Here is a 22,515-nt window from a genome sequence, read left to right on the forward strand (position 1 = left end):
TCTAGAGGACCCGAGCTACTCATGCCAAGCAGCTCACAGCTGCCTATAACACCAGCTTCAGGGGACCCAATACCCTCTTCTAGCCTCTAAAGGTACTTGCACACACACACACACACACACACACACACACACACACACACACAGAAAGAGACAGAGACAGAGAAAGACAGAGACAGAAAGAGAAAGACACATAAAATTTTCTTTTAATTTAAAAATTCAAATTCAGTATTTTCTTGGCCAAAATTAAGTCTGACTACTTTTTGACAAAGCCATTCTATCTCCTTGGTCTAAATTCATCAAACATCACCCACAGAAACTAACTCCATGGCCTTAATTCCTCTTCCATGCTCAGCTGCTATTTATATCAGCAATAAATACACAGGCCACCCCTAGGTTTTGTCAAGCTTACAGATCCATGTATTTAATTCAAGAAACAGTTGTGGAGTTAGGAGTACCTCTCAGTGGTCTAATAACTGCCTGGTACAGGTAAGGCCCTGGGGCCCATCTCTTACTAGGCATGACAGAAGTGGTTGTCTTCTAAGACAGTGTATAAAGCAAACATTTGAGTTTTGGATTTACAGATTATAAGGAAGAAGTCTGATAAATTCAAAAGTTTGAGAAGGGTAGGAGGTAAATTCCAAGCGGATCGCCAAGGTGGTTGGTGACAGAAGAGGACATCTACTTAGGCAGCACACGGGGCTGGAGAGATGGTTCAGTGGTTAAGAGAACGTCCTGCCTTAGCAGAGGACTCGAGTTTAGTTCTCAGCTCCAGTGTGAGAAAGCTTACAACCACCTTTAACTCCAGCTCCAAGGGATCTAAAAGCCTTTTCTGACCTCTGTGGGACCCTGTGCACATACACAGATATATACACATACATACATACATACATACATACATACATACATACAGATATATATACACAAATAAAGATGTCCGGCCACATGGAAGCATAAGGAAACTGACCACTCTCTTAGGCAAAACACAGGCTCAGATACTGGCTGCTTGGGGTTAGTTGGTGACCAGGAAACCTGTGGACTAAATTCTGCCTTTAAGTTAATCTCCTCACTGATTCAGAGTAGGCCCCCAGCAGAGACCATGGCTTCCCTTTGCCTCATAGTCTGGGAAAGCAAGGCCTGGGGAGAAGACCCCACAGAAGCATCGGTGGGTCCAGCTTTAACGCTGCTGCTTGAGCAGCTTCCTGCCGCAGTCCTGAGCAGCCTCCTGCCGCAGTCCATGTCAGGGGAAAGCACCAGCGAAGACAAGAGTGCAGTCAATGCTTCATCAGCATTTATATAGTTGACGAGAAAGACAAGAAAGATATGGCAGCGCCCTACGTTACAAAGCTAACACCGACTGCAAATGTTTACCCCACATCCAAGGACTGACTGCCTGAGTGACCCACCACAGAGAGGTCTCTGCCCACTCACCTACACAAGCTCCTCCGTGGTAAGATGCAAATTCAAACCAGCGGCAGGGAATTCACCAAGGAACTTCCGCAAAGCTTGAAGAGCCCCCGAGTGCTTGTGCCCTGGGGTAGCTCAGCAGCTATCCAGCAACTTGCCAAGGGGATAAACGCCATCTCAGAGCCAGCTGGGTCAGTCCAGTGCTCAGGGGATGGATGTCACAGACATAGCTTTTGGTTAGCTACAGGACGAGCCACACGGCAACTCCCCACATGTGGCTTCTTTGCTGTTATGACCTTTTCATCTGCGAGTATCCACCCTGGGTTTTTAAGGAAATGGGCTGAAGGTGGCCTGCGGCTTCCTCAAGGACCATGGAGCTAGCTGCCTTCCAGAAGATTTTAAAAGTAAAATTACACAAGCCAAGGAGCTTAGCAAGCTCAGAGAAACCCCTTTCCCCATGAACCCTACAGGAGCTCTCATCAGGATGATCTTTGCTGCATAAGAGATTGAGTACACACACACACACACACACACACACACACACACACACACACACACACGAGAGAGAGAGAGAGAGAGAGAGGGAGAGAGAGAGAGAGAGAGAGAGAGAGAGAGAGAGAGAGAGAGAGAGAAGGTGAGAAGGCTGGAGAGAGAAGGGTGCATCGGGTTACTCAGGTGCACTGGAGCATCTCCTCCCTAGAGCCTGCTTTCCACCAGCCATTCATCTTGGTCTTTTGCTCATCTGTGTTCTCAACCTCCCTGCAAAGCACAGCCCATTGGGGTCTTACCTATCCCTCCAAAGCAGGCTGTGATTTTCTGGGCATACTGGCACAGGCTTCCATCTGGGCAAGGCTCCTCTGCAAGGGCTGCTTTGTCCATCCCTGCAAGCATCTGCCTCTCTTCCCGTAACACCACTCACCCAAGGCCTGCTCAAAAGAGAGTGAGCCGCCAAGCCCCCTCTTCTCTATCATCTCCATCAATAATTCAGATGCTACATAAAATCTGCTGGGCATCCAAGACTGAGGTACTCTGAGGACGGAAGCGTAATTAGTTTAACGGACATCAAGTGTCTCAAATTACTCTCTGACAATATTCTCCATAGGCAAGATTTTCAATAGCATTGAGAAGCAGCCTTGGAATGCCTTCAAGAAGTAGCCATGGACAAGATGTGTTCAGAGGGAGAACACAGGCATCCCCTGGGCTCAGAACCTTAATGTTCAATAAGTCTCTCTATAGATCTCTTCCACAGAGTCAGAGTATCAAGGCCCTGAGCACGGGTCACTCTTCATGAGGCCTGTTGTAGATAAATGCACTTCATACTGCAACCCTTACCTTTTGCCACACATGTCTCTCATTTGCTAAAATTCCTCTGCTTGCTTCCCGCCAGAACCTCCTGGCAATTCCCCTGATCTTAAGAATGCAACTTTGTTGCCTCTTCCTGTAAGGCTTCCCGAATCAGCGTGGCGAGTGCACACGCCCACCCTATCTCCATACAGGAGACAGCTCCACTCTGCATTCACATCTCACCGCATCCTAGGGCTACTTCTAGGCTGTCAGCTTCTCCTGCCAGCCGCTGAGCAGCTGTCTTCCTTCCCAAGGGGACTCTACACACACTGGGACTCAGTAAGAATCGGATTCTATTCCACCAGGAGTCACTGTCAAAGGTGAACACCTAGAATTTGGATGAAACTGTGCTCGCCACAGACACAGCACTGTCACCGCTATTGGCTCTTTTCGTTAGCAAGGAAGACATATACATTCTATGGCACAGTGAGGCATAGACAGCGTCAAGCTTTTGGTCATAGGTCACAGTGTAAGTGCCACTGATCTGGAAGGAGCTAAGTGGCAGGCATATGCCCAGAGGTCCCCAACAGCTGTGACCAGAGGAAGCCATCTCAGTAATTAGGAGACAGGTTGTCCTTGCTGGCAGGATAAATGGCCGGTAGACCCGAAACTCCAACATCAGCACCCTGCCGAGCTGCTGACCCTCAGCAGGTGCCCCGAGCCTGCCAGCTTCTGGTTCCCCTCCTCCACAGATCTCCTGGGAGGAAGACTGCAGAGGGAAGCATTTCCAGTGGCCGGGCTGGAAGTATTTATAATTCATCTCTCTCAACACTGCAAAGCCCTGACTCATTCTGGCAGACCTCAAGTTCTCTGTTAATTTATTAGAATATGGCCAGTATCCCAGGTAACCATTTCCCCTCCGTGTTATAGCAGGCCCCTTGTTTGCTGGTTTCTTTCCTTGAGGCTATTCAGATTTAGACTTAAACTTTGAATCTGGAGAATTTCCTCTAGGCTAAGCTCCTAAAGATATATAAAGTAAAATCACGCCTGGTGCTTGAAACCTAACCAACTATTCAGTGTTAGTGGAGTCATGGATCTTGGAAGAAAACCTACAAGTACCACTTCGCTAAACCAGCATAAGCCCTAATTACATCCTAAATATTTATCTTTATGCCCACAAAAATATATAGCTCTCTCCCCTCATCAAGGAAACTTCCCTTGGCAATAGACAATGACCATTACAACAAAACACAACTACTGAGGTATTGATAACACACCTGTAACCCCAATACCGGGCAGGTGGAAACAGGAATATCTTAGGGATCATTGGCCAACCAACCTAGAAAAGTTAGTAAGACCTGGGCTCCAATGAGAGACCCCACCTCAGAAAAATAAGGTGGATGGTTCCTGAGGAATGACACCCAAGGCTGACTTCTGGTCTCTGCACAAATGTGCATAAATGCTCGTAAGCAACAACCCCATATGCACATTACTTAAAGTTAACACTATAAGTACATATTGAATGCACATAGTATGACAAGTCAGATGTTGATGGGCTGGATGTTAGCAGCTTTACTGATGAACAAGTCAAGAGGCCCTCAAAGAACATGTTAACTAGTAGGAAAATAGGCACAAAAATGCCTCAGGCCAATAAACACAACTGGGCACTGTCCAGCATACAGGCACAGCGTCCAACATGCAGGCACTGCATTCAACACGCATGCGCAGTGTCCAACACGCAGGCATAGTGTCGAGACTCAGCATCCATGGACTGTGTGTAAGATTGAGATTATGGCTTATGGTTCCAAGTTGTTTCTCACCTATTTTTTTTGCTTGGTCTTTAATTTTATATAGCTGAGACTGGTCTTAACCGCAGGATCTCTTTGCTTCTACCTCCCAGTTACTGGGTTTAGAGCACACACATCACCACACCCAGCTTGTTGAAAGAAATATTTCTGGACACAGGAATGGCTTATGTTTCCATTTACATGAACAATTTCACCTTTCTATTTCACCGCCAACAGTGACCTATGCAAATGGGGCTCCCTTCGCAGTGGTGGATGGAGCGCGTTGTGATGCGTCTAGAGTTTGTGAACGTTCAGAAGTAACGCTTGCATCAGCTTGGTGCTGCTGAGACGGTGGGGAATGCGATGTCCCAACAGGTCTTTGAAGACAAATTTATTAAGAAGTTAAAGAGACTTAGAGGAGGGCAGAGGAGAGGGTTCTGAGTAAAAGACTCTCCAGAAGGAAATGGAGGGAGCGAGGACAGGTGACCAGGACAAGTCTCAGTTGGGGACTATCCACCCACAAATGTGCAGCCTCTCCACAGCTCAGAAAAGTATGCCCACTGCCATTCTTTCTCCGTGGACTAGAATTCCCAGGAGAGCATTGGTGATGTCCACCCATACATTTTGCATGGATCTGTTATTACAGCCTCACCCAGCACTTGGTTTTGCCCAAGTACTTTAAAACCACAAGTTTGTTAATCACAGCAGTGACCCTGTGTGATGCCAGATCTTGCCCTGTCCAAAGCCTCCACATAACTGCCCTCCCCACCCCCAGGACAGCACTTCCCTCTAAACTCCAGCCCTACTCAGCACTCACTCCCAACTTAAAAATAACTTGAACTCCCAAAGGCAAATCTAAGGCTTCACTATGAATAAAAGATGCCTTTGGCTATTTCAAAGTCCACAGCTGTAGCAGGTTTGAGAACAGACTGTTTTATATGTGGCTACAGATGGACAATGATTTGTCTAACAATAGAGAAGTTTCCGGAGTCTGGAGCCGATTGAATGGCCGTTCTACTGCATCCTTTATCTGCTAGGAACAGTTTATTGGATGTAAAATTGGCAGTCTGATATGGAAATGCTCTAGGGCAGAATCACTGGGCAGGACTCTGTTGTTTGTCAAAATGGAGTGTGCAGTAGCCTCAAGATGATCTGTCTTAGCATGCAAGAGACTATGCAGCATAGACATAGTACCCTGCATGCTTTTAACAGTGGTGCTCAACCTGTGGGTCATGACTCTTTTGGGGTCGAATGACCCTTCCACAGGGGTCACCTAAAATCATCAGAAAACATAGATGTTCACATTATAACCCATAACAATAGCAAAATTACAGTTACAAAGTAACAGCAAAAATAATTTGATGGTTGGGGGTTGCCACAACATGAGGGACTGTATTAAAGGCTGGCATCATTAGGAAGGTAAAGGACCACTGCTTTATCATGTTTTTAATAGAAATGGGGTATAAGAATATTATTTCTCAAGGAAGAATACAGATTTATATGCTTTAGTTTTTTTTTTTTTAACTTATGAGGAATGCTCAATCATGCATCTGGAGACCAGGAACTGATCGAAGTGAATCGCACAGAAACTGAAGAGGATACCAATGGCCTCTGGCAAGCACCAATGTTTAAACACTAAGAATGCAACTAAACAATGTCGCAATGTGGTTGATACACTCATTGGGGGGAGGGGGCGCCCCAGCCCAAATACGGACTTTGTTTCTTTCTGCTGGGTAACCCCAGGTGGGCTCTTTCTTTCTTTTCAATTATTTTAGATGTATGTATGTATGTATGTATGTATGTATGTATTGACTGGCTGTGTTTGTGAGTGTGCATGGTCTATGTGCACATCTATGTGACGTGCATTTGTGGACAGAGGCCTAAGGAGGACATCAGGTGCTCTTCTCTCTCATCCTCTGTCTTATCCCCTTACTGCAAGTTCTCTCACTGAATCTGGAGCCAGACTGGCAGCCAGCAATCTGGTCATCCCCCTGTTGCCACTCTTGACAGCCACAGAGTGAGGGTTACAGGAACACTCATGGTCATGACCAGATTTTTTTAGTTCTGTTCTGGGGATCCAAACTCAGACCCTCAAGCACATAGTCAGAGCTTTTAATGCCCTGAGCCATCTCCTCACATAGTCAGAGCTTTTAATGCCCTGAGCCATCTCCCCAGCCCCAAGTTCTTTACTTCCTGGGTCTCAGTTCCCTGATCTATAACATGGGCAAATGACAGTATTTCTCCATACGTCAACTAAAGCCCCCAATAGTTCTTGGTGTCCACCAGGATTACTCTATGAAAGTTAGTTTAGACATCATAAAGAAAAATACCCAAAGGGGTGAGAATAGAAACTTAATTAGAAGCAGCCTGTGGATCCTGAGATAATGGTGAGAGATGGAGAAGCAGAAAGCAATTATATTCTCAGTCTATAAAAGAAAGGGATCAGGTAGGTTCAGGTAACTAGTGCTGTTTACAGTGGGATCTTCACATTGTGACATGAAATCATCTAAGCTTCAAACATTTTCAACCAGTGAATAAAAACAAGACTGCCCACACCTGCACCTTCTAAGGAAACAGTCACGGGCCTGTGTGTGAGGGCTTCCAACTTGGAAGGAGGTAGTAGTTGTTTCTGACTATGTGCCCTGAGCCCTCACAGCAAGCTTAAAGCAAACAGTTGTGATTTATTTCCAGCAGTGAGTGAGGGCAAGTATTTTAAGGCCCCAAATTTTAGGGTGTAAGATTTTTTAGAATCTTTGGAAAGTTCCACTTTAATGATCCATATGTTCATTTCTGAAATCAGATTTACTCTCTCGTGGATCTTGCCCTATATTGCCAAGGGAGAATGTGTGGGTAGGAGTACATTGGAAGCAAATGCCACCATTGTCCCTGGTCACAACTACAAGAAAGTCTTCTTTCTCCCTCATAATGCATCTAGAGCTACCAGACGCTTCCTCCTTGGTTGCTAATAGAATACTATTATGTTTCTTACTCTGAAAATGGTTCAGTATATACACTGATTTTATTATTTTTCATGAATTGATACTTTAAGTAAAAAGCATAGATCTTAAAGGTATGGTTCAATAATTTTTAACAAAACCATTCACTATCTCCAGCTTCTGAGATGGGACTGAACACACCCTACTCCCAGAAAGCCCTTGCCACATATCAGAGGTAATGGCTGTTATAATTTCTATCCTTTTCTACATTGTATCGAAATACCCAGTTAGTGCCCTTTGTCTACAGCTTTTCCCATGCAGTATGATCTTGACATCCGTCCTCATTTCTCCTCTAGGTTTACCCTATGAAACTCATGGTGTCCCAATGAAGACTCATAGCATCTCTCCGCCTTGCTATAGATCATAATCAAGACACCTAACCCACAAAACCCACTCATTCCATAAACTTTTGGAAACACAAACAAGTGTGTGCCAGTGTCAGGAGTAGGCTATGATTTAGGGTGCTTCCTGGTGAATGGTACTGAGTCATGTGCGGATTTCTAACTGTGACAAACTGGGAGGGACAGAGTTTGGGGTAGTCTCTGCGAATACTGAATCCAAAAGGAACTGGAAATGGGGATGTGTTAAGTGTAGAGGATGTGTGGTGTAGGCTTCAGCAGCAAGGAAAAGAGGCAGTTTGATGACCAAGGGTGGGATGAGACAAGGCTGTCAGCAGAGAAGTTTTAAGATACAATACCACAACTGAGACGTTCCTTCCCTCCACAGTCTCATATATGCAGTCATACCAGAAATAGGCAGTGTACAGAGATGGTGACCCCAACACGCAAAGGGACAGCATGAAAGGTCACAGATGCCCCAAAGTGAAAGAAAATACATCTTCATAATAAAGACTGGCATTGAACAGAATAGCAAATGTTGCCACCTGAGACACCTCCAAGAAGTAGAGTAGGGAAAAGAGAAGCAGCTTTGTTGGAAAGAGTTGACAATGAGCTCATGCGAGATAGATACTAACTCATGATGTCATCAGAATATCCATGGGCTCATGCGAGATAGACACTAACTCATGATGTCATCAGAATGTCCATGGGCTCATGCGAGATAGACACTAACTCATGATGTCATCAGAATATCCATGGGCTCATGTCAGATAGACACTGGCTCATGATGTCATCAGAATATCCATAGGCTCATGTCAGATAGACACTGGCTCATGATGTCATCAGAATATCCATGAGCTCATGTCAGATAGACACTGGCTCATGATGTCATCAGAATGTCCATGGGCTCATGTCAGATAGAACACTGGCTCATGATGTCATCAGAATATCCATGAGCTCATGTCAGATAGAACACTGGCTCATGTCATCAGATTATCCACAGAATGAGTAGAGTCCAGTGGACAGCAGAGGCCCTGGGTGACCTCAGGAGAGAGGTGGAAGATGGAGGCAAAAGCATCTATCTACCCAGATGTCAAGGCTGGAGCCACAAGGCTCACAAAGCAGAAACCATCAAACTATGACCCCAGAAGACTCTGACACACTTGTCCTGGTTTTTAATATTCTCCTGGGCTGGGGAGAAAGCTTTATAAACATTTGCGAACTCTGGGCATTTAAATGACTACTTTGTGTGAATTGCCTTGGGAAAAAAGGATTAAAATTATATATATATATATCTCCAATGTTACTCAAAGCACCATCTGCACCAAAAGTGCTGGAGCCTCTTAGCTCATTTCTTTAATTAAATGGTCCTGCTCAGCAGACTTTCCTGGCATTGTAGTTAAAGATGTGTAAAGTTTATTGATTACAATTTCCAGTCATACTACATAACACTATTACTTACCCTGTCCAGAAAGGGAGAGGATGTCAAATTTTTTGAAGAAAAAGAAGTTTGAGTGGTGTTTTTAGTTTACCCTTGGATATCATAAGAAATATGAAAATTAACTAATTAAGCTAATCTAATGAAACAAAATTTTGTTAGACAAAGATTCACTGAGAACAGATTTGGAAATAATGGATTCAAAGATTATTATTCCTTTATTTCACAATTATAAATGTGCAAGCATCAGGAAAAGTGCATGGAGAAAATCCCAACGTGGCAGAAAGGTAGTTCAGTCAACGCCTATAGAGCACATCTTTGTCTGAGGCCCTGCAATAGGGATTAAACAGAACCGAGTGTCTGGCTTTTCATTTCCGATGCAAACCATCCCCTTAAATGCTTCCAACATAAGAGATCTTTCAGGCAAAGCAAACAAAAATAGCCTGCATCAGGATGAAGTGGGTGGTGGGTCTCTTCAACAGGACAAATGGATCCCTCGTTCTCTCTCTGCCTTTTTCTTTCTCTCTCGTGCTCTCTCTCTCTCTCTCTCTCTCTCTCTCTCTCTCTCTGTGTGTGTGTGTGAGTGTGTGTGTGTATAAGTTCTTTTCTCTTTCTTCTATGTTTTTTTCACGATGAGGGAATAGCTCAGCACAACTGATCTTTAATTTTTCATTGGTATACAGAGCAGCACGGAAGAAAACTCAACCTCATATAGAAACTGAAGCAGACAGTCATACCAGGATAAAAGCTTTTAAGAATACAAATAAAAGCCACAGACACACATTTAGTCCCAGAGCTTGGGAAATAGTAGCAGGTGGATCTCTGTGAGTTCAAGGTCAGCCTGGCCTCCATGGTTCTAGCTACATAGTTATCTTAACAACAAAAACAATAAAAGCCATCAATGGCTTAGGAGATCACCATGTTAGGGTCTTGGGAAAAGTGAACATTCTCAAGGACCACTGAACATAGGGAACAGAAACAGAGTCAAACCAACAGTGGCTGAGGCCACAGACCCAAGGAAACGTGATGATGTAAGGTCCATGAGTCACTCCTGACCCCTATGTTCATCCCAACCCTGCCCTTGATGCCAGACCAGCTCCTCCTACAGTGTATCCCAGCAGAAAGCCCTGTCTCACTCCACAACCTGGTTCTGAATCGCTACTTCATCCCTGAAAGTAAAAATCTCACTTACAAGTTGTTAAACTTTGTCCGTTGACGCCACAATGACTATTTCTCCCATTAAAAATTTTCTGGTATAGAAGCAATACACATTTGCTCATAGAAAATTTCAAAAGCACTAGAAAAATTTTTGAGAAATAAACACAGGCCTGTGCTCCAGAAACCACAGTCTATCCTTGTGTTTTTTCTGGACTTTTAGTGGAGTTCAGATCATATACATAAGCTAGAACTTATACTCCCAAGCATCTTAAATGAAGCTCAGATTCATTCCGCTTGTGATGCTAAGATTTTGTTGAAATCTATCTTATCTGCGCTGCAGATCACAAACCTCAAGCAGACAGCTTGGTGAGTCTTCACATTTGTGTAAGCACAGGGCCAAAATATCAAACATGTCTAACACCCCACAAAGGCGCCCTTGGCCTCCTTCCACCACATTGCAGCCCTAGTCCCCAGCATGCAGCACCACACCTCTACCATGCATCCTTATGCCCCATCATATGGCCCCACTCTTCATAATGCAGCCCCTTGCCCCATCTGCTTGATGAGTGCTGTTGGAGCTTCAACTTCCAAGAGGATTCCTTCAGCAATGCACTTCTCTGGCTCCTTTTGCTCAACATAGTGCTTGTGTGACTCTAACATATTGTATATAAAACATTGTGTATTTTTATTTTGGAGTGATACTTCATGGAAACAATATACCATAATCAATGTGGGCATCCATCGTCCTGTTTGGGAACATTTGGGTTTTTTTTTTTAATAGCTTGGCACTACTATGAATAAATATGCTATGAATAATATTATTGCACATTTTCTTAGTGGAAACTAGTGCTATAGATCATATATACACATATATGTACATATGCATATACACTTCCTTTTGATAGTACTGATAGATACGCTTTTGAGTCATTTGTTCGGTGAATATGCCTGCTAGCAATATAAAGTCTCAGCTGCTCCATAGAGTTTCTGGTACCTAACACTGCTGCTCCTTCTCATTGTAGCCACACTGATGGATGCGCAGCCACAGTACACAAAGGACTTTGAGGGAAACCGACAGTCAGACTTTTCACGTGCTACTTGGCTATTTGGACACTCCCTTGTGGATGTGTGTGCCATGGTTGTGGATGTATGTGCTGTGGTCATGGTTGTGTGAGCCATGGTCATGGTTGCATGTAGTTGTGGTTGTGTGTATTGTGGTTATGGAGTTGTGTGCCATGGTTGTGGATGTATGTGCTGTGGTCATGGTTGTGTGAGCCATGGTCATGGTTGCATGTAGTTGTGGTGGTGTGTATTGTGGTTGTGGAGGTGTGTGCCATGGTTGTGGTTGTGTGTGCTGTTCTTGTGGTTGTGTGTGCTGTTCTTGTAGATGTGTGTGCTGTGGTTGTGGTTGTGTGTGCTGTGGTTGTGGTTGTGTGTGCTGTGGTTGTGGTTGTGTGTGCTGTGGTTGTGGTTGTGTGTGCTGTTCTTGTGGTTGTGTGTGCTGTGGTTGTGAATGTCTACGTGGATGAAAGAATGGCTATCAATCTCACTGCTGAGCCCCAGCACCTCACTCAGAGACCGGCCTAGACTGGAGCCTAGGAAGCAGGTGAAACAAATGCCACAAAATAGTTTAGATCTTCAAACACCTTTTCCCATGTGTATTTTGACACTGTTACCAGGAAGAGTGTCAAACAATGGAGGGAGGGAGCAAGAGAAGGGAGGGAAGAGAGAGGGAGAGAGACAGGGAAACAGAAGTTCCCTAGATGGATGGATGGATGGATGGATGGATAGATAGGTAGGTGGATGGATGGATGGATGGATGGATGGATGGACAGATAGATGGGTAGATGGATGTATAGATAGATGCAGAGAGGGAGCATATAGACTTGAAAAATAAGAACTGAGAAACATTAAATTTTGATAAAGCTTTAATAGAACTGGGACTCTCTATAGCATTCTTCTGCCTCAACATCCCCAAAATGTACTCTGGACTCTTCTGTATCTGGATTCACTGCACAGGAACCTGGAAACCTACAACCTACCAGTTCCAAGCAGACCATAACTGACTCAACAGGTGTCAGAGATTCTTAGCTAAAACAAAGCAACAACCATTCCCTCCTCCATCCCTCCCCCACCCTCCCACCTGCCCCTCCCCCACCCCATTTCCTAGCACCTTTCCGTGCTTCAGTTTTTCTTCAACAGTGACAAGAAACATGGGATGCCCGTAATTCAAAATCTGTATGAAGGGCAAATGAGGCTCAAACATACTGACTTGAAGTCTGCATATTGTTTCCTAATTAATAGAGCAAAAGCATCCCTGGTAATCCTCTTAGTTCCTTTATATGAATGTAGGTCACATCGGCTAGATAAAAACTTAAAAGTGGCATAAAACCAAATCACATTAATTAGGTGTCTCCTTAATGTCTCTCTAATTCCTCTTTCTCGTTCTGCTGCTAAGCAGGAACATTAGCATTCCTGGCAAGCCTGTTTTAAAACTGGCCTTCAGAGTACATGTCCTGTGTAGCTTAGTTCTCATCCTGACTAAAGTATACTAGGATGATGGAAATTTTATCTGATGAATGACCAATATGAAAATATTTTTTTTCTGCACTCATTTCTAAAACACATCTTGTTAAATGAAACAAATCTCCATTGCACTAAAACTGTATTTTCTATTTCAAAATATGTCTCCTGGCTTCCTTGTCCTGGTTTCTTTCAATAGTCTAGACCAGTGGTCTGCAAAGCAATGCTTCCTGCCTTATAAATAGTTTTATTGACACACACTGGCATCTGTTTGTGTGCCATCTACAGCTGCTTTTTTTGCTAGACTCCCAGTTACATAGTGGTACCAGCAATCATTTACCTCACAAAGGCCAAAATATTTACCATCCCGTCCTTTACAAAGTTCACGATAGGCTACTCATACAAGGGTTCAGATCTTGTATTTCTTAACATGTGATCTGTGTAATCCTGGTTATTGGTCTCACCTGTGCAGAACCGAGTTTATTAGAAAGGTCCCTGAGAGTTAAAATTGTCTCCCCTGACACCCCTTTTGAATCAGGTTAACTAGGCATAAGACTTATTCCATTGAGTCTCAGTTTCAAGGAAACCCTGATATCCACTCAATAAAGCAGGTCTGACAGTGCACACTCACAAGCCCAGTGCATACGGAGCGCACACTCACAATCCCAGTGCACATGGAGCGCACACTCACAATCCCAGTGCATACGGAGCGCACACTCACAATCCCAGTGCACATGGAGCGCACACTCACAATCCCAGTGCACATGGAGCGCACACTCACAATCCCAGTGCACATGGAGTGCACACTCACAATCCCAGTGCATGTGGTGTGTACACTTGCAATCCTGGGGCATGTGGATTGTACACTTTCAATCCCAGTGCATGTGCAGTGCACACTTGCAATCCCAGTGCATGTGCAGTGAGTGCACACTCACAATCCCAGTGCATGTGGTGTGTACAATTGCAATCCTAGGGCATGTGGATTGTACACTTTCAATCCCAGTGGATGTGCAGTGCACACTTACAATCCTAGTACATATAAAGTACACACTTACAATCTCAGTGCATGTGTGGTGCACATTCATAACCTAGTGCACACTTGCAATCCCAGTGCATGTGGGGTGGAGGGAGCAGATCATGAAGTTTCAAGTTATCCTGGTTTGAAAGCAGCCTGTGCCACATGAAACCCTGCCTCTGATAAATAAGTTGTATAAGTGACCGTGTATTGATTTTATCTTCTCCCTCATGAGCCATGAGGAATATTAGGGTCTTACTTTTATACTCAACAACTCATAAGTAAATGCAAAATCCAGAAACAGCACTCAAAGTTTTTTAAACCATATTTCATACATCAAAAGAGACCATTGTAGAGGCTGGAGAGATGGCTCAGCAGTTAAGAGCACTGACTGCTCTTTCAGAGGTCTTGAGTTCAATTCCCATCAACCACATGGTGGCTCACAACCATCTGTAATGAGATCCGAAGCCCTCTTCTGGTGTGTCTGAAGACAGCTACCATGTACTCATATACAAAAAAATAAAATAAGTCTTAAAAAAAAAAAAAAACTAAGAGAGACCACTGTAATAATGAGAAGAGAGACAAGCTTAGAAACTGTCAAATTTGGAAATCAGCTTTCCAATCCTATTGACTTTTCTTCACTCTCTAGTTTTGTTCTGTGCCGTGGGATACGAGAGAAGACGCTGGCAATCAGTGAACTCACTGGGCCCAGATTCTGCCTCCTGGAGTATGGAACCAGGCAACGGTGAGCCGTGCAGAGGCAGGGTGGACTCAGCCTTCTGAATTGTGTTTATGTAATTGCTCACTGCACACAACTGATCTTACAACAGTCCAGGACAGCAACAGTCCTCAGGCCAACTTTGTGTGGATTCCAATAGAATGATGTTTGGGCTTTTTTTCTTTTTCACTAATTTTTTAAAATATTCCTCTGTGTGTGTGTGTGTGTGTGTGTGTGTGTGTGTGTGTGTGTACATGCTACAGCATATATGTGCAGGTCAGCGGACCTTGAAGAAGCCGGTTCTTTCCTTCTGCAAAGTGGGTTCTGGGGTCAAACTCAGGTCTTCAGACTTGGCGGTAAGTGCCTTTACCCACTGAGGCATCTTGCTGGCCCCAGGTTCTTGAAGTTCTTTTTTGTTTTTAAAGGGTCATTTGGTAAAAACAGAAAAACAGACGGGAAAAGCAGTCTGTCATAGAAGCAGCAGTAGTAACAGTGCCTTAGACCAGGTGAGACATGGAATCTCAGAATCTGGATCTTCACAGGAAAGGTGTGCGCACTCCCTTCCATGGCTCAAATGATGAGCATTTTAGTACATTACCAACTCATTCAACCTTGAAGAATAAGGACAAAGCACAAAGCCTCATTAAGAAACATCACTCCTGCCAGGCGCTCACCTTTAATCCCAGCACAGGAGGCAGAGGCCAACCTGGTCTACAACCTGGTGTCCCAGCTTATAGAAGCTGCTATTTGATTTGTAAATGTAAAACTATGCATGGCTGTGGTGACATAAAACATAAATAAAGCCGGGCGGGGGCCGGAGTTACCCCTTGGGTTTGGATGTCTGTCAAGGGCAGTTTTAGCCTCTCACACATTATGTTTTTACAATCAAAGTCTTTCCTTATACAGTTCATATTAAACAAATAATACCTGGAAGTAGAAACTATCCAAACTAGAATCTATGAAAATATAAACAGACCCTCCTAAAAGTAGAAATAACCCAAACCATGCAGGATTCCAAAGGATTAGCCAACAATATTATTAATTGGAAGGAATGTCCAGATAGAACTGTAATTTCAAACTGTGAAACCTGTTCATTATCCTGGGTGGGGCGTGAGTTTTATAGATGTTCTCATTTAACTTTCACACTCACTCCTATAAAACAGGTAGTTGTGTTACCCCTATTTTACAGATATAGGAATTTTGATTTGCAGGAATTAAAAGCTCAGGCTGGGTGTGGTACCGCATGGCTGTATTCCCAACCCATTGGAAGTGGAGGGAGGAAGAGAATTTGAAGTCCAAGGTTATCCTCAGTGACTTAGGAGGTTCAGGGTTAACCTGGGCTACATGGGACAGCCTTCAACCCTGTACTGGTTAGGTTTCTTTTTTGTAGACTTGATCCAAATCATCTGGGAAGAGGGAACCTCAGCTGAGAAAATGCCAGCACAGACTGGCCCATGGTGCACTCACTCTCTTGATTGATAATTGATTGGTGGAGGGCCCAGCTCATGGGGGTGGGGAGAGGGCAGTGCCACTCCTGGGCAGGTAGTCCAAAATGGTATAAAGGAAGCATCCAAAATGGTATAAGGAGGCTGAGCAAGCCATGGGGAGCAAGCCAGTAAAGCAGCACTCCTCCGTAGCCCACATCATCTCCTGCCTCCAGGCTCCTGCCTTGAGCTCCTACCCTGACTTCCCTGGATGATGATGTCTATAAGCTGAGATAGAACCCTTCCTCCCTAAGCTGATGTTGTCTGTGGCATTTTGTCACAGCGATAGAAATGCTGACTAAGACAACACCCATCCCATCCTCCCAGAGAAGGAAAAATTAGGAAATGTCACCAGGGAGATGGCTCGTCAGTAAAATGTTTGCCATGTAAGCGTGAAGATCCATGTTCTAATCCACATTAAGAAGCAAAGCTGGGCCAGGCATGGTGGTGCACGCCTTTAATCCCAGCACTTGGGAGGCAGAGGCAGGTGGATTTCTGAGTTCGAGGCCAGCCTGGTCTACAAAGTGAGTTCCAGGACAGCCAAGGCTACAGAGAAACCCGGTCTTGAAAAACAAAAACAAAAAACAAAAAGAAGAAGAAGGAGGAGGAGGAGGAGGAGGAGAAGAGGAGGAGGAGGAGAGGAAGAGAAGAAGAAGAAGAAGAAGAAGAAGAAGAAGAAGAAGAAGAAGAAGAAGAAGAAGAAGAAGAAGAAGAAGAAGAAGAGGAGGAAGTAAAGCTGGGTGCTGAGGCAGGCATTGGCAACCTCAGCTCTGGGAGTTGGAGGCAAAGACAGATGGAACCCTGGAGTCCACTGAGCAGTCAGCCTAGCCAGTCAGTGAGCTCCAGGTTCTGCGAGCACACCGTTCCAAACAAGCCAGGTAAAAAAGCAATCAAGGAAAACACCCAGTGTGACCCATGACCTCTAACTCATGTTCACAGACATGCCCATATCTATATATGCATGCAGCACATATACACACCACCAAAAAATAAAAATGCTGTTGGAGTTAAGAAGCTCACCCAAGGTTACACGAAAAGAGGTGTCAGAGCTATGATTTGACCCAACTCTCTGCCTCTGGAGGCCAAGGACTTAACCATGGCCCTCTGTCCAACGATCTGTTCTCTTCTGCTTTAACTCTATAGTGTACATTTATATCAGAAAAAAAATAACTTTGAAGTTCATCAAAGAGCTGTCCCATTAACAAGGAGAGAGTAAGTCTTCAGCCTCTGTGACCCTGTGTGAAGAGGCAGTGGTGGCTCCCGAGGACAAGAGGCTGTTGTGAGGTCAGGGAGGCTCACAGTCAGACCTGGCCCTGGTAACCAACAGGGCCACTGGAATACCAGAAAAGCCCTCCAGCATCTCTAGTGACCACCCTACATGTTGTGGATGATGGCATGCCCTTCAAGCCTTGTGTCAATCCTTCTGTCCTTCCCGCCCCCACCAGGGGATAACTGCCTCCTGTTGGATGACTGCCAGGCACAACTTTGGCACATAAGTGGGTCTTCTGAGATCATAAAGACAGAGAGTCACCTTTCTGAATGACACCTGGCACACCACCTGCCACCCATGGAGAGGCACTTGGTGAGTTAAATGCCACAGACAGAATGCTCATAAACAATCAAGGGAGGACTAGATGACACATGGGGAGAAGCCAGTGTTGATGCTACCAAGTAGAGACTATCATGGTGAGAGTAACTCGAAAGTTAAAAACAATAAACTCACGGGTGAAGCCAAGAACCTTGAAAGGGAGAGACCTGTGTGAATTAATAGTGTACTTGCACAGTCACGTAGGCAGCATAATCTTTTATATGAAAACAGAGGCTGACCCCTTAAGCCACTTTGAAATAGTCAATAAAGAGGTGCTTGTCACTCCGCTACCATGCTGACCAAGACCATGCGTCCCACAACTCCTAGAAGATTGCTTCTATCAAGTCAGCATGCAGTCCCTGAACGGCGCTGTAAGAAAAGGAAATGCTAGGCTCATACTGTCCATCAGATTTGAGGCAGCTTGGTGTAGTCATAAGCCAGAGAAGAGAGTGGCTGTCACGGTGGGGGAGGTGAGACTTGGGGAGAAGTTCTCAACGCCCTGCCATTGCTGTTTTCTGGGACCTGGGAGCCCTACGCTCCTGGCTGCTATTGGTCCTCACTCCTCCCGCACGTTCCTGGCAATGTCACGCTCTGATTGGCCCACATTTGTGGATGTTGGAAGAGCTCATTTGCCGAAGGAGCTGCGAATGCCTCTTTAAGCGCGAGAACCCATCATCTAACCAATCTCCATCTTCTCCCAGGAAACCCAAGAGGCATACAGACACGCTCTTCCGCTTTGTGGGAGGGAATGAGTGACATAGCGGGAAGGCTTGTTAGACACAGTCTTCTGATGATTATCCTAGCTTTCATCGCCGCCTTTAAAGTGTGTATGCAAATGACGGAGACCTAGGTGTCAGCAGTCATATTTAAATATAAAATAGAGGGCTGCATATCTCAGACGCCTAAATTACTATTAATCATATGCAAATGCTAGCTCATGCATTTCTTTTATATCTGAGGAGAACAAATGACTGCATCAAAATCTTGCCTCTACCTAGGAGAAGGGACGGGGGAATCTACTCTAGAAGGGAAGGGGATAGATAACCAGGTTTGTCTGAAAACATCCAGGAACCAACTAATGAGACTAGAAATAATGTTTAATTATGGTCAGACTCCCGTCCATTCAATGTATCCCTTTATAAAAATACCAACTTCAGCAAAAAATATATTGCTATGGCCCGGTATAGTAATACATGCTGTGATCCCAGCACTCAGGAGGCAGATGCAGCCGACAGCCAAGAGTTCAAGGCCAGTGTGGGCTACAAAGCAAATTTAAGGCAAGCCTGGACAGGTTAGAAAGACTCAAAACAATAGCAAATGTATTGCCAATGCGCCCTGAATCGAGCACTGTATTTTTTTTTTTTAAATACAGAGCAATGAGACCCTTTCTTGTTCCAAACATGAAGTGTGTCTGATTTTAAGTCTTGAAAGAATTTGCCAAATTCCAATCTAATTATGACTGAGATTCAAGTTAGCTGAGTGAGTTCTAGAGATACTTTCTTCAGATTCCAGCTGGCAGCAAGCGGGGACGCCAGATACCTTCAAAATATGCCGTGGAACAGAAAGGGAGTCAATTAAAGCTAAGGGGAAAAAAAAGATTTTCTTTCCGGGCTTAGCCTCTAGAAATAGCACCCACTTACAGCTTTATTCTACTGGCTTAGAATCTCTTAATCTCTTCTGTCATGTAAGACTTTTTCTGTAATTTACCCTAATGTTCCTGGAAAACAAGATGAAAATGCATTCTTTGTGTAGTACAAACAATTAAAAAAAAAGACCTTGAACTTACTTCAAAATAACATATCTGCATTATCATATCTTATATATCATATCATGAATGTATTCAAATAGATGTATAAAGACCCTGAGACACTGTAATTTTATCGCTATGACCTCTTTCAGTTAGGAAAATCATAAATTGTAGTTTTTTTCTTAACCAGAAAACACATTAATACATCTTAATGATTATGCCATATATAGCATTTTTATTAACTTTTAGTTTCAGCCCTCAAGGAGGTCAAGAGGGTACCTAAGAATCTTCTGTAAAATTCCTGTCATCCTATCCTTCAGTGCCGGTGGGGCAGGGGAGGGAAACACTGAGACTGACTCTGGCTTACCGCCCCGCCCAGCTAGGGCTACTGTCAACTTTAAAACTTACTATTCCTTTGTTTGTCAACATTTATCTTCCGGTTACTGTCTAAGGTAGATCAATAGCCAATGCAGGATCATATTTCCAGGTTGTGAAGGCCCGAGCTCTGAGAATTACTTTTACTGGAAAAAGTTGCAAGCAGGAGAAGACAGATGAATTATTCATCATCTACCGTGTGCCAGCCCTGAATGCCGTCATGCCTCCTGACAAGTGCCCTCATGTGAAGCAGACCGGGTGCCCCAGTCCTCCAAGTGCCCAGGATGATGACAAAGCTGAGCCAGGCGGAGCTGATCTGAGGTGCTGCAACTCAGAGAGCCAGCATTGAAGGGGAAGGCACAGAGCCCATCTGCCTTCTGCGGCATCCCTTACTTACTGCCTGCACTCCAGAAACCAAGGTAACCCAGCCCCACTGAGGAAGGAAGTCCCCCTAAAACAAGACTGCAGAGAAAGTATCCCCGGGACAGCATCCAAACGGAAACAAAGCTCTCAGAAACACAATCACAAGTGTTTGGCCACCATCACTGAAGATGCCCTTAAAGTACCCAACGGGTTGGCCTGCCCACCTCCTGTGCTTCCGTACAGAACAGCCCTGACTAGTCTAACATCCCAGTTTATTACTACTTACAGATATGCTGACATGTGGGATAGGCACTTTATGTAAGTATGTGTTTCTGGAATACATAGATTTCTATGTTAACATAAAAAAAAAAATAAGCATACCATGGCTTTACTGACAGAAAGAGCCTTCTGTCCCTCCTTTTCACTAAAGACAGTCCCCCGCTAGACACAGACGCCAAGTTCACAAAATGACACTCAAACCTTTGCAGTCTTCAGAGATGTGGCGGGGGTCCACTACCGCTGTCATTTCTGGCATTAACCTGTACCAGCCTCTGGCCTTGCTTCCCTTGGCGCACAGAAGGAAGGACTGAGTCCACTCCTCAGAAGCTAGGCTGGGCCTGGCTCTCTTCCCAGGAGTTTGTGGGCTGAGTTAAGTCAGGGAGGGGTGTGTGCCGTGGGTGTGCTGCTGGCCCAGGAAGAACGGTGAGTTTCCTGTGTGGTTCTAGCACCTTCCGCACCTACGGAGCTCTCCTCCCAGAGTTCCCACAGCCCAAAGGACCACTTGTAAAGAGCCTCCCAGACTCCCTGACACCACAGCTTCCGAAGACGCCTGACCATCACTGAGAAAGGCACAGAGAAAGCATGCCAAGAATGTTCCTAGGATTTGGCTCAATTTGCACAATCCAGAATCCAGATTTTTAGTCACTGTCATTTCACAATAGCTCTGAGAGGAGACGTGGAGAGAAAAGGATGATATCCTCCCCACCCTCCACCCCACTTTCCCCACCTTTCCCTAAATGAATTGCCATCTTAACCAGATGGGTTTTTATTGCAATTATTTTTAATACCGGGATAAAAAAGACACTATACAACTCTAGGGACTTTTTTTTCATTATCAGCTGCTCATCTTGGCTCTGGGAACTGTTCTCTGATAAAGCACTGGGATGGGATAGGCTTTGAACCATTTTCTCTCAGGTGCATGCTGGCGAAAGCAATGACTTTATGTGGAAAGGCATTCCCACCCCCACCACCCTGCCACACCCTTAGCCTGAGACTGACTTTGATAATCCAGCTACTTCTGAACACCTGGGTGTTTTGCATATTGGATAAGTTATGGAGACTCAACATGGGAAAGGACACTTAAGGCAAATGCCCTCAGCATCAGCATCAGATACATGGATGGCCTAGGAGAGAGGAGTTGGATTGGGAGAAAAGGTACTGAATTCCTCCAACAGGGAACCAACCACCAGCACCCATTCTGAGATAGTAATTTAATGTAAAGTCCAGCATTCACTCACTGGAGAAAAATGATTTAATTGAGACACATTAGTTAATAACATGTTTGATCAACTCAAGATCCCAGTTGTCCCTCTTCCTGCCTATAGGTTTGTTCTGCGGTGGCTCTGGCAGCTCACCACACTCACAAGTCCTCCATTCGCCTTCCCTAGCACAGGGCTACTGCCTGGGACTCAGGACATCTGATGATAATGTTCTCCTGGCCTGGCAAGGTACCAGGCGCCAGACGCAGGGCCATAACTAAATCCCTCACTGATAAAATGTTTGGCATCTGCAAAGCCGTCAGCTGTCAGCTGGTTCCAGGAGGCCCCTCGCACTGATGGAAATCTGGTTGTACCTGCTGCCTGGCAGTCTTGTGACAGTGATTCCCTATTTCAGCCCTAATGTTTTATTTTGTTATTGACAGTGTCTTGAGACTTTTACCATCTGAACACCAACCACACAAGTCTATCGCAGTTGCTGTCTTTAATCTTGGTGGCCTTCAATTAAAACTTAAAGGAAGCTAGTCTCTTAAACTTAAATTGCTATTCCTAGATAATTTTAAATGGAGAAACAAGAGAGGGTGTGGGCGGGAAGCTATAACTCAGCGAAGTGCTTGGCTCACAAGCATGAGGACTGAGTCCCACCGTCAGAACCCATGTAGAAAGCTGGTGTAGTGGATGCTTGTAACTCCAGTGATGGTAAGACGGGAGGGGAGACAAGAGCATCCCTGGTACTCCTCATAGAGCAAGCCTAGCCCACTCGGTGAGGTTCCAGGTCAATGAGAGACTCTGCCTCATACA

At 44.8% G+C, this 22,515-nt stretch overlaps 1 protein-coding gene across 23 annotated transcripts in view; it reads right to left on the minus strand.

Moving 5' to 3' along the window:
- Ablim1 (actin-binding LIM protein 1) overlaps positions 1-22,515 on the minus strand; it is a 282,612-nt gene that overhangs the window by 185,746 nt on the left and 74,351 nt on the right. For 3 of the 23 annotated variants that reach the window (XM_017318177.2, XM_006527038.4, XM_006527040.4), the window contains exon 1: positions 20,699-21,063. The exons of 6 other annotated variants lie outside the window; for them this stretch is intronic. In XM_017318177.2, coding sequence (XP_017173666.1) covers positions 20,699-20,753 — 55 coding nt within the window. In that variant the 5' untranslated portion in view covers positions 20,754-21,063. Of the gene's footprint in view, positions 1-20,698; positions 21,074-22,515 lie in introns of those variants that run through there. 14 more of the 23 variants (XM_006527033.4, XM_006527035.4, XM_030250914.1 and 11 more) reach the window with 11 other exon arrangements.

The sequence above is a fragment of the Mus musculus genome, chromosome 19 (assembly GCF_000001635.26).
Source record: "Mus musculus strain C57BL/6J chromosome 19, GRCm38.p6 C57BL/6J".
Taxonomy (NCBI): domain Eukaryota; kingdom Metazoa; phylum Chordata; class Mammalia; order Rodentia; family Muridae; genus Mus; species Mus musculus.